Raw genomic sequence first — 12,227 nt, forward strand, 5'->3', positions numbered from 1 at the left:
GAAATATTTGACTGAAGTTCAAAATTGAAATCGGCGCCGCTCTGTACTCTCGTCGACGTTGTATGGATTATAGAATGGCTTATTGTGAACATTTTCTTCCACGACCGCTTAGCTCATGAGGAGACAAAAGCGGAAAACCTGCAGGATAGCGGCCCCCGAGGACCGGGGTTCCACAGCTGCGGTGTCGAGCAAATGCGGGTTTCTGAAATATGTTCCGTGCGTTCTGTGAAGAATGCTGATGAGTTATGAAACAACCGGGAGCCAGTTGAAAAAGCTATTTGTAAATCTGACACTAAAGGAGTCAGCGCCTCAGCAACCATGAACCTCAGCGCACGTCGCTGGTTACAACGCAACAAATAGTAGCAATGTAGAATTTGAGTTTTACGGGGAAGGTAAAGAAGGGATAGGTCATCAAATATGCAGCTGGATTCGAAATCCAAACGTTTCAAACGTCGTCGCTTGTGCTGCTTTGACCATATTTGGACATGCGAGCTTTATACTTCCTGTTGGGAGGGAAAGCAAGAGAGAAAGCCACCCCGAAAAGTCACCGGTCTTTATTAAAAGCACACAATCACTCTAGATGTATGAATAACGCGTGTCTGTTTTTTTTTGTTTAGCTTGCGGTTAGCACGACAAAAGGCGGCTCACACGTTGCATTCTAAAAAGCTTCGAAGACGGTCGCGGACGTGTAGGAAGGCCTTTTTCCAGGGTCTCTTATTCATGTGTTTGTTTTTGAAGAACGGCCACGAACATTGGCGTCGATGACCCGGGCCAGGTCGGCTCTATTTTTTTTTTCCCCCCATCTGCCCGCAAAGTCCGCAAGTAGTGTTTGCTCAATGGGGAAAAATAAAACAAATCTTCTTCCATCCAATTCCCTCGGGGCGCCTCCTCACTCGCCGGCGGCCTCGCGGCTTTGCGAGGCGACGACGATGACGGGCCGCTGGGCGCCGAGGTCCGTCCTGGAGCGCTTGGCTTGAGGCGGCGAGCCGGGGGCCCGGGCCGCCGGCGTTCCGAGAGGGCCGCCGAGACCTGCCGGCCGCACGGCAATTTAGCGGCCGAGCCCGCGCGACTTTCCTGCCCGGGGGGAAAGCGGGCGGGGCCGAGCGGGAAGCGCGGATCGCCGGCTCTCGCTCGGGCTGCGCTTCTGAGCGCCGCAAAAACGACAGGACGTCTTTTCAAGGGCAAAGTCGCCCTGTTTTCCCCCGACTTTTCTCGCGGCGCGTACCAAAAGGACAAAAACATGTGCGCCGCAATTGTTTTTTTGTTTTTTTTTTTTGTGGTTAGAACCAGCCATATCTTCCCGAAAGCGGGCGCGTCCGCCGTCGCGCCCGTTTGCTCCGGGCCGAGCCAGTTTCAGGCCACCGTTACGGCGAAGGCCAGGACGTCCTTAGGTCTTGGGCCTCAAGTTCCCTCCGATGAGAAAGGGAAAAAGAGGAAATCTCAGTTGACGCCGGTCACACGCGAGCGTGAAAGCGAAGGCTTGGGCAAACCTCGGCTTTGGCCGGAGGTTTTCCCCCCCAGGCAAAAAACACCACCACCAAAAAAACAACCCTAACCCTCACGCAGCAAACGGGGCAAACGTTTACCGGCCGGCTACGCGGCGGGCACAAAGGAAGAGGCCGGCTTTCTCCACGGCTCTTCCCCGCATTTCATCCCGCCCAAACGCCACCGACGCGTCCTCGGGTCGGGACGGCGGGACCGAGGAGCGGAAAAGCGGGAGCCGAGCCGAGGACGCCCGCCCCCGCGGACGCAAAGCCCAAGGCCGGCTCTCAGGAAGATACGGTCTCACGCGCCCGCGGTATTTTGTCTCGGCGGGACAGGAAAGGCCAAGTTTGCGAGCGGAAAGGACCCGGACCGAGGACGCCGGGACCCCAGCGGTCAAAAGACGCAGCGCGAAAACAAGCGGGGAAAAGGGCAATTTGGGGACCCGCCCACCTCTGAGCTCCGAGGCGCCGTTGGCGAGCACGCGCAGCGTGGTGACCGAAGCGCCCGGCGAATTCCGGAGAAGGCCGAGCTGCCGAGCGCCGCCCGGGATCGGGAGCGGCGCCGGGATGGGCGTCGCCGGCCGGGCGCCCACCGGAGAACCTGCCGGCAAACCTTGTCATCGCGTTTTCAAATAAAAAGAAAATGCCAAGATGAAATTTGAGGCAGAAGCGCCGACGGCCATTTCCACGCGGCGGATTTTCAAAGTCGAAGTGGCCTTTTTCAGCAACGAAATCGGCACTCGAGTTGTGAAAAGCGCAGGTGGAGAAGATCGCGTTTGCCGCAAAATGTCACAATTTTCATGGGACGAAAAAATACGGGGGCGATCTTTTCGAAAGAAAAGGTCATCCCTCGCGAGCGCGGCAAACCAAAGCCAAACGCGATCGGCGAGGGACCTGGGGCGCTCTGCGAGTAGCGGTACTCGGGCACGGCGGCCAGCTGCTCGTGGCGCTCCGGGGGCGCGGGGGACCCCTCCCCGCTCGGGCGTCGGCCGGGCGGAGGCCAAAGCGGGTCCCGGCGGCCGGGCGACGGCGGGGCGCTCCTGGGCGGGCCAACAAAGACAAAAGACCAAGGCGGCGGGTCAGGGCGACCTTCCCTTCCCAACGGAAGCCCCCCCCCCCCCCCCCCCCCCCCCCCGAGGAGACGGCGCCCACCGGGACGAGAGGGGCCCGAAGGGCGCGCGGAAGCAGGCCGCGCCCCTCTGCCTGCGCTTGCGGAAGGCCTGCTCCACCAGCTTGCCCTCGGAGGCCGGGTCCACGCGCCAGAAGCTGCCCTTGCCCGGCTCGTCCTGCGAGCGCGCCACTTTCACGAAGTAGCGGTTCAGCGACAGGTTGTGACGGATGGAGTTCTGAGCCAAGGAATGCAAATGGAAAATCAAGCAGGGGAACGAAGGCGCCCGTCAGCGGCCGGAAGCGGGACGGGGTCCGCACCTGCCAGCCTTTGTCGGCCGCGCGGTAGTAGGGGTAGCGCTCGGCGATGTGAGCGTAGATGGCGCTGAGCGTCAGCTGCCTGTCGGGCGCCGACGAGATGGCCTGGACGATCAGCTGAGCGTACGAGTACGGCGGTTTGGCCTCGTCCCCGAAGGCCCGACCCGCGAAGACGTCGGCCGCCGCCCGGCCCGGATCCGCCGCCGGCTAGAAAGCGGACGAAAGGCCCGTCGCCGTCGCGCGCTTTGGAGCGGGATCGGGCCGTCCCGTGACGCAAAGCGCCCCCCCCGTCACCTCGGGGCGGCGGTCGCCGAGCCACTCCCCCGGCGCTTCCCCGCCGTCCGCCGCGCCGCGCCTCCGCTCCCAAAGGGCTTCGGCGGCGTACTCGGCCGCCAGCTGCAGGTCGCCGGTCACGTTGCGGCCGTGGCGGTAGCCGGACGAGCCGGCGCCGCGGGGGCTGGCGGGGCACGAGTTGGGAACGCTGAGGGAAAAAGGAACACGTTTCGCCAGCGGCGTTTTCGGGAAGGCCTTTATATATATATATATATATATATATATATATATATATATATATATATATAAATGGATTTATATATTTATATAACCCCGAAGGTGAGAACGCGATGGGCTAAGGCAGCCAAAGAGTACGAGTCGCAACGAGAGAAAGACCTCCGCTGCAGGCTGTAGTTGTTTCGCCGCACCCACACCAGAAAAAAGCTGCGTCCAGGGGAGGCAAGTTCATTTGACACTATGCGTCCATGGTAAAAAAACAAAAAAAAAAAATATGGCATAAGAAAATGTTTTATTCCTGCAACGCGATGAATTTGAATTCCGGATCGTGGCGTAGAGCCTATCATCGGCCGACGGACGTCCAAAGTTCCATTTTGGAAAGACGGGCGACAAGCTACAAAAGCGGACAAAAGCTAACGTCGCCGGTGCCAAATCAGCGCGGCGTTGTTGACTTGGCAAACAGCGGCAGCTGTTATCGCTCGTCCGACTGGCCAATGATTAACAGGCGCTAACGATCATCCCGGCGCCACGCGGAGCAACCGCGCGACATCCTTGTCCCGAGATTTTCAGCCGGTTCTTCAAATCCAAAAGGCCGATCGCTCGGAGGCAAAATTGTATCGACGGTCATCCGGAGACGCCGTTCGGATCCATTTTAGGTCGGCGGAACGCGACTAACGCGCGGGTCGCTCGGGGCTCGGCTCAGAACCGACGGCTCGCGAGGCTCGCGCGACCGAGCCGGGGAAACCGCCGAGCGGCGAAGGCCGGTATTTCGCGGATGCAAAATCTTTAGCGAATAGAAGACAATGTTACTATGTGCTCCGTTATTCGGGGATAGCTTCAACCTTTTTTAAAAGCCGCGCGCGATCGTTGAGAAAAAGTCGCAACGGTCTGAGCTACGCACATACCCTACTCTCAAAAGAAATATTGTAATAACCGTTCGTTGGGACGGAGGGGAAAAAAACTGAAAAAGGCCAACAAAAAAGTACATTTGTTTTTCAAACCGATTTTTAGCAAAGTAGAAAAGCGATCGAGGGACGAATGCGTCCCGCCAAAAGCAATCCTTACGAAGACGGCGGGCCGCCATAGATTTGCGGCCCGAAAATCCGCTAAAATGAGAACGATCCGGGCGAGGATCCTCCAAATCAGGCGACTGACTTGACGGGGAAGGGCGCCGGGATGCCGGCGAGATCGCTTTTAGCGGCTCAACATTAAAGTCCCGATCGGGAATACTGGAATGAGAATATCATGCGCGATAGACAGGACACTCTGACATCCCCCCAGGACTGCCATTGCGCGCGCGCGCGGTGAAAAAGGAGCGGAGGAACGCAGCGCATGAAAGAAAGCAAAACCACGGCGTGTTGCACCAATCGGGCGGCCGGCGGCCATATAAGGCGCGCGCGTACGCCCGATATGAATGAGCTCAGCGTCCCACGCATGCGCGCAAACATACTGTGCATACGTTGGCGCGCATGACGTAAAGTCCCACGAGCGCTCACGTGTCAGGGCCGCACTTTGAATAAGATTGGCGCCCGCCCGCCCGCCCGCCCGCCCGCACCTCTCCCAACTGTCTCCACACGGCTGCCAAAACTCCACCCGATTCCACACTTTAACCATAAAAATGTAAGAGTATGCTTGAAGCTTTTAGTCACTTTTTCCATGTCAAAAAGTAACAATGAATATACTTTCTTGACTTGAATGAATTTTGAAAACTAAACAGCATATATTGAATCATGTGTACTTGCGGTAAAGGCGGGCCATTTTCTTTTCTTTTGTTTTGCGCATCCTTGACGGGACGGCAGGCAGGCGGCAGCTCGAGCGGGATTGCGCGCGTTTCCTTACCTGAGGGTGCCGGTGGGCGACGGCAGGGGTGAAGCGAAGGCCCTCGCGCGCTCCTCATGCTGCTGCGGCGTGGGAATGCTGATGTCCAGCGGCAAGATGTGAGGCAAAAGCGGGCGCAGGGGCGGCGAGGGCGCCCCCTCCTCTCGCTGCTCTTCGGGGGGGATCAGAGACGCAAACTGGATCTTGATGACCGTGCTGGGAAAGCGGAACGTGCACCTGCGGGAGGGGGAAAGGGACTTTTTGTGTAGTCAGACAAAAAAGGCGCTCTATAGTACCGCACTATATTTGCAAGCTGGATTTAGCTGGATAACACCAAAATGGACAGTTATTGAATAGTCAACCAATTTAGTTAAGAATTCATTCCGAATATTGCTTGTAATCTGTTGCCTCGTTTTCATTGAGCAAATGTGTGTTTTCTCTTACAGTATATCACATCGGTCGTTGCATCGATTGAGCCTCTTAATTCTTAGACCTGCGCTTTATTCATTGCTCGTTAACGTAGTTCATCATTGACCACGTTTGCTTTTTCTGACAGTATTTCACATGAGTTGTTGCATTAACGGCCCCTCTTTAAGATCGATTACAATGCGTTTGATGTATTCCTCAATAAAGTCGTTAATAATTGACGTGCGAAGTGCGAATCAATAACAAATCCAGAAGAAAACAAGCCCCGCCCGCAGCTTCGGCCTTGTGTTTATTCCGCGTGCTTCTCGTCGTTCCTTTCCCAACTTCCGGGACCGGGTGCCTAAACCCTCGCAAACAGCCAATCGGAGGCGAGCACCGCCCAGCCCCACCCCCTCCTCGACTTCCGGTACCGGAAAGGGGCGGGGGGGGTCGAAGACGACAACAACACGACAGTCACCCTCGAAGTGTTTGCATTCGCTTTGGTTTCATATCCAAATAACTTTTGGGAAAATTTGAAGCCAACGGTCAGCGTCGCGCGACAAAGCGTCTCGCAGACGAGCCCTTCAACTAGAGAGCAAACGCTCCTCCCCGCCCGCAAGGTCGCAGGCTGTCAACGCGTTGACATTGACGGCACCGCGTCGGCTCGCGCAAAGCCGCGAATCAACAAAAGTTCGCCCGGACGCGTCATCGAAGAGTCCTTTGGGGAAGAATGAGCTAAGCCGGGTCGCTAGCTAAGCAAAAGTGCGTTCGGGAGCCGAGAAGGAAGCAAAAGTGCGATCGGGCGCCGGGAAGGAAGCAAAAGTGCGATCGGGCGCCGAGAAGGAAGCAAAAGTGCGTTCGGGCGCCGAGAAGGAAGCAAAAGTGCGTTCGGGCGCCGAGAAGGAAGCAAAAGTGCGTTCGGGCGCCGAGAAGGAAGCAAAAGTGCGATCGGGCGCCGAGAAGGAAGCAAAAGTGCGTTCGGGCGCCGAGAAGGAAGCAAAAGTGCGATCGGGCGCCGAGAAGGAAGCAAAAGTGCGATCGGGCGCCGAGAAGGAAGCAAAAGTGCGTTCGGGCGCCGAGAAGGAAGCAAAAGTGCGTTCGGGCGCCGAGAAGGAAGCAAAAGTGCGTTCGGGCGCCGAGAAGGAAGCGTACCGCCCGCTTTCAAAAGAAAAGAACGATTTCGTGCGACGGCCGCCCCGCGCAAAAACGAACGGAAAAATCCGAAAGGGAAAGTATAATCGACTCGGCGACCGCGCGAGTCGGGGCGGCCGCGGCCGCGGCGCGACGAGCTCACCGTCGGGGAAGCGGCAGCGGCGGCGCCCCTCTCCGCTGGAACACCCCGTCCACGAACACGCCGTTCTTGCCCAGGCACCGCAGCGAGAAGCCGCCGGCCTCGTCGTAGGCCAGCTGCAGGTGCCGCCGCGAGACGAAGCTCGAGCGGCCCACGTCGATGTCCACGGAGCCGCGGGACGAGTCGCGGCCGATGGTGAGCGTCCTTAGCCGCATGACGAAGTCAAAGTCCCGGCCTTCCAGTCGGGCCAGGGCCCGCGGGAGAGGCGACTCCAGGCGAGCGGCCGCGACTTCCGTCGGGAAGGCGAGCGACGGCAGCGGCCGGAAGCGCGCGGCGAGCGGGGCCCGAGCTCCGGCGTCGTCCCGGTAGTCCGCCATGTCGTTCGGCACAGCGCTCGCAACGTGAGAGCCGGGGCCCGTGCCGGGGCCGGCGTCGGCGTCGGCGTCGGCGTCGGCGTCGGCGTCGGGGCGGCTGGCTGCTTCGCTCGCCGCCGACGGAAGGACGCGTGACGCGGTCCGCCCGGGCAGCGGGGAACAAGCGGGATGGAGCGCCGGCCGGGAGGAACCGGACCGACGACGACGCCGCCCGCCTTCGTCACGGCTGTCCCTTGGTCTTATCGGGAGCCAAATAAAGCGGCCGGCGAGAAGGGGCAACGGACGCAACGGTGCTCGCTCGCTCGCTCGCGCGCGCGCGCGCGCTTCAATCCTAGCCGAATCGACTCGTGTCGGGTTCGCTATATTACGAGACATTCAAAGTTCGAGCATTTGGAGCGACGTTCCCTTCGGGAATCCCTTGTCCAACTGTATACCGACAGTAGGATGGATTCCGAAATACAACAAAAAAACAAACGGTTTCATCTATTTAAAAGAAACAAATCAGTCTCTACTACATGGGTTCATAATTCAGACAATATCTCTTGCGTTTATACCTGCTATTTTCCGTTATATTTTTCCTTGTTCTCAATCAGACCGGACCAAAATAATGTGTACTTTTGTATTTATTTCGCAAAAGAAACCCGAAAAAGGGAGCAAAATGATCTCTACAGCGGATTTCAGTCACGGCGGTTATTTTTGGGAACACTATTAGATTGTAGCAAGTCTGTGCTTGGTCACATATTTGTGCATTATTTATCTCATCAATGTTTTGGTCATCTTGAGCTTTTTTCTTCTTCTCTATAAAGCTTTCTCAACAGAGCTCCGCGAAGAACGAACTTGCGCTGCACTCAGGTACTCCTCGTAAACTAGCACGTTCGTTACTGTGACGTACACGGCGTTGCTTTCAAAGAAATTACCCGCGAGAACCAAACGCCACTAAAAACCAACCTTGGCATTTAGTGCATTTTGGCGCCGATGTTTCTTTAAATCTTTAAAGCCCTGCAAGTAATCATGTCGCAACACGAAGGCGGTGCCGTTAAAAAAATAAAAATAAATAAACTTCCGTCCAAGTCCCTTGGCAGGAGGGAGCGCTGCACAGTAGTAATGTCTGTTGTGTTCAACTGCATCTGTCATGTTTCCGGGGCGCCTTGGGGAAGGAATGAAGGAAGGTGGACCCGAAGAGCAGGGAAGCTTGGCGTTGAGGTGCTCAAAAAAAAAAACAAAAAACACGCAGCTACTTGAGACCCAGACGTTGACACTGACAATGAGCCGACAACAAGCGAATGCAAACCGGGGGGCTTAAAAACGAGCTGGAGCGAGACAAAAGGCAGAGGGGGAAAAAAACTGCGCCGGCCCACGACAGAACACGACAGCATCATTTTTATTAGGATTATTTTCCTTTTTAATTCAACTATATTTGCAAGTTCGGAAGAAGAGAAAGCGCACAAGGCCTTCGTCCAATCACAGAAAGGCCTACGCGTTGGCATTCACCCAATCACAGCGTTCGGAACAAGTGGCGTGTCAAAAAAAGTGCCCCCACCCCCGCCCCCATCACAGTCTGTTTATAAACATGGAAAGAACAGGATGGCCGCAAAACGTGGAATGTAATACATCAGGATCAGGAGTGAAAACACGGAACGGCCACGCGAAGGTGCTGTTGGGATCAAAATACAAAATGCTGTTTTTTTTTTGTTTTTTTTTTAGCTTTATTGTTTAAAAATAGTCCTGATATTTAATTATGTTCAGGGGCGTCACACGACCTAATACTGTAGCAGGGCACGAAGAATTCAGGAGAGAGAAAAAACATACCCAGCACTTATTTATATTATAACTTATTATAGAACTAAATTATAATATTTATAACTTATTTATAACTATTTTTTTAATGATTCAATCATATCTAGTTGCCTCTTACAGATCTTTGATGATATGTGCTGCAGTAATTCGTTTGGCTTACTTGTGTGCACTTTACTCTGTAAACCGGCGGCCAGTTTTTGGCGCCCAAACGGCTTTGAATCCAACCGCGAGATGATTTTGCCACGTCTCGTAGAAAAGATTTGCAGAAAAGTGAAGAAATCGAAACGTTTTCCGATTAATAGTAATATTAATGGTCCGTGACGAACGGTATTGTTGTACTTTACTGCGTGAAGTAATGTTGTACCCTCACCGCGGGACGTTTAGAGACAACATTTGTTTTCTTTTTTTTACCAGTGTGCCAATTAGTGTGTGTGATTGATTGAAATAATTTACCGGGGCACTCGAGATCCAGTAAAACGTCATGCCGTCGCGCGCGCCTTTTATGAGCCGCTCGGTAGAGCATTTGGTCATACGCTTGAATTTGTTTCGTTTTCGCTAATGCGGATGTGAGAAATGGACGCGTCGCACTCAAGAGGCGTGTGCACCAAGACAATCGAAGCCCTTATCGGCCGCCTACGCCGGGGCAATGGAAGCTCCCGTCGGCCGCCTACGCCGGGGCAATGGAAGCTCCCGCCGGCCGCCTACGCCGGGGCAATGGAAGCTCCCGTCGGCCGCCTACGCCGGGGCAATGGAAGCTCCCGTCGGCCGCCTACGCCGGGGCAATGGAAGCTCCCGTCGGCCGCCTACGCCGGGGCAATGGAAGCTCCCGTCGGCCGCCTACGCCGGGGCAATGGAAGCTCCCGCCGGCCGCCTACGCCGGGGCAATGGAAGCTCCCGTCGGCCGCCTACGCCGGGGCAATGGAAGCTCCCGTCGGCCGCCTACGCCGGGGCAATGGAAGCTCCCGTCGGCCGCCTACGCCGGGGCAATGGAAGCTCCCGTCGGCCGCCTACGCCGGGGCAATGGAAGCTCCCGCCGGCCGCCTACGCCGGGGCAATGGAAGCTCCCGTCGGCCGCCTACGCCGGGGCAATGGAAGCTCCCGTCGGCCGCCTACGCCGGGGCAATGGAAGCTCCCGTCGGCCGCCTACGCCGGGGCAATGGAAGCTCCCGTCGGCCGCCTACGCCGGGGCAATGGAAGCTCCCGTCGGCCGCCTACGCCGGGGCAATGGAAGCTCCCGCCGGCCGCCTACGCCGGGGCAATGGAAGCTCCCGTCGGCCGCCTACGCCGGGGCAATGGAAGCTCCCGTCGGCCGCCTACGCCGGGGCAATGGAAGCTCCCGTCGGCCGCCTACGCCGGGGCAATGGAAGCTCCCGTCGGCCGCCTACGCCGGGGCAATGGAAGCTCCCGCCGGCCGCCTACGCCGGGGCAATGGAAGCTCCCGTCGGCCGCCTACGCCGGGGCAATGGAAGCTCCCGTCGGCCGCCTACGCCGGGGCAATGGAAGCTCCCGTCGGCCGCCTACGCCGGGGCAATGGAAGCTCCCGTCGGCCGCCTACGCCGGGGCAATGGAAGCTCCCGTCGGCCGCCTACGCCGGGGCAATGGAAGCTCCCGTCGGCCGCCTACGCCGGGGCAATGGAAGCTCCCGTCGGCCGCCTACGCCGGGGCAATGGAAGCTCCCGTCGGCCGCCTACGCCGGGGCAATGGAAGCTCCCGCCGGCCGCCTACGCCGGGGCAATGGAAGCTCCCGTCGGCCGCCTACGCCGGGGCAATGGAAGCTCCCGCCGGCCGCCTACGCCGGGGCAATGGAAGCTCCCGTCGGCCGCCTACGCCGGGGCAATGGAAGCTCCCGTCGGCCGCCTACGCCGGGGCAATGGAAGCTCCCGTCGGCCGCCTACGCCGGGGCAATGGAAGCTCCCGTCGGCCGCCTACGCCGGGGCAATGGAAGCTCCCGTCGGCCGCCTACGCCGGGGCAATGGAAGCTCCCGTCGGCCGCCTACGCCGGGGCAATGGAAGCTCCCGTCGGCCGCCTACGCCGGGGCAATGGAAGCTCCCGTCGGCCGCCTACGCCGGGGCAATGGAAGCTCCCGTCGGCCGCCTACGCCGGGGCAATGGAAGCTCCCGTCGGCCGCCTAACGCCGGGGCAATGGAAGCCCCTCCTGGCCGCCTTCGCGTACAGAATCAACGCTCCTATTGGCCATTCCAAATGGAATGGAAAGCCACTCTGAAAAGCGAGTCCCGACCCCCGAAAAGACGTCCGGATCTCACGTTCGGGCGACCTAGAACCGACCGAGCAACCGAGCGCATGCGACCTACCAAAAGGGAGGATCGCGTGGACTTTGAATGTGTCCGGCGGATTCGATGAAAAGCGCGCGCGAGGGTGAGGTATCGGTTGCGCCTGACCGGTTTATCGGTTGCGCTCTATTGGCGTGCGCGCACGACGGTGAAATCGGTGAAAGAGGGATGCCGCGCGACTATTTTCCGCTCGAATGAACTTGCGAGGAAAAGGAAACAGGACCGCTCGGAGCCCACGCGTGCGACCTCGCGCCGACCGCTCACATTGTCTTGCGCGGCGCACGCCAAGGTGGCGAATAGCCGGATTTGAGGCCAAAATGAAAGGCGCATCCTATACTTGGAGAATTGCAGTTCACGTGCGTCTTTCTTTTATTTTTGCTCTCAAAGTGACCCAGCCCTCACGAGAAAAAGTTTGGGGACCCCTGATGTTGTGGGACTTTTGCACAGGCACGCGCGGACGCATAGAACGGCGCGGCAAAGAGACAGGAATCCGCAGTGGCATCTTTTTATTAGTCGGATAGCAGCGTTGTCCTGTCCAAGCACGCTTCCGGGGCGTGCGTGCGTGCCTGCGTGCGTGCCTGCGTGATGGGCCGAATGGGCCGGAGCTCAAGTGTTCATTTGCAAATGTTTGTTTTGTGTCCTTTTCCGTACTTGCTCCACTAATAACGCCTACCAAAAGAGTAATTAGGTATTTTCATAAATGGAGGTGGGGGCGCGGCGGCGGGGGGGAGGGAAAGCAAGGTGGGAGGGCATAGTCGATCATCGGGGAGGAATTTTTCTTCCCTCCTAGCCGTTGTCTTTTTGCAGAGGATAATCCGCAGAGCGCGGCTC

At 57.7% G+C, this 12,227-nt stretch overlaps 1 protein-coding gene across 3 annotated transcripts; it reads right to left on the minus strand.

Annotated features, from left to right (window-relative positions):
* Nucleotides 1-539: 539 nt before the first annotated feature.
* On the minus strand, nucleotides 540-7,336 carry LOC148421767 (forkhead box protein K1-like). Of its 3 annotated transcripts, XM_088420007.1 has the most exons (8): nucleotides 6,937-7,336; nucleotides 5,259-5,474; nucleotides 3,204-3,390; nucleotides 2,913-3,116; nucleotides 2,637-2,830; nucleotides 2,379-2,524; nucleotides 1,936-2,085; nucleotides 540-1,029 (listed from the first exon to the last, which is right to left on the minus strand). In XM_088420007.1, exons 1-8 carry the CDS (start codon nucleotides 7,308-7,310, stop codon nucleotides 890-892), a joined length of 1,611 nt encoding a protein of 536 aa, XP_088276133.1. In that variant the 5' UTR covers nucleotides 7,311-7,336; the 3' UTR covers nucleotides 540-889. The 3 variants fall into 3 exon arrangements, with proteins under 3 accessions (XP_088276133.1, XP_088276134.1, XP_088276132.1); XM_088420008.1 differs by lacking the exon at nucleotides 1,936-2,085; XM_088420006.1 differs by having other exon boundaries at nucleotides 540-2,085.
* Between the last annotated feature and the right edge of the window lie 4,891 nt (nucleotides 7,337-12,227).

The sequence above is a fragment of the Hippichthys cyanospilos genome, chromosome 7, assembly GCF_059441005.1.
Source record: "Hippichthys cyanospilos isolate Australia breed blue-spotted pipefish chromosome 7, RoL_Hcya_1.0, whole genome shotgun sequence".
Lineage (NCBI taxonomy): Eukaryota > Metazoa > Chordata > Actinopteri > Syngnathiformes > Syngnathidae > Hippichthys > Hippichthys cyanospilos.

Bases quoted from the DNA above. Each gene is read 5' to 3' on its own strand.
- LOC148421767 (XM_088420006.1), bottom strand. From the start codon at position 7,310: ATGGCGGACTACCGGGACGACGCCGGAGCTCGGGCCCCGCTCGCCGCG. The intron at 3,117-3,203 runs GTGACGGGGGGG...TCCGCTTTCTAG, and splicing joins TCGGCGACCGCCGCCCCGAG to CCGGCGGCGGATCCGGGCCG. The intron at 2,086-2,378 runs GTCCCTCGCCGA...GTTTGCCGGCAG, and splicing joins CTACTCGCAGAGCGCCCCAG to GTTCTCCGGTGGGCGCCCGG.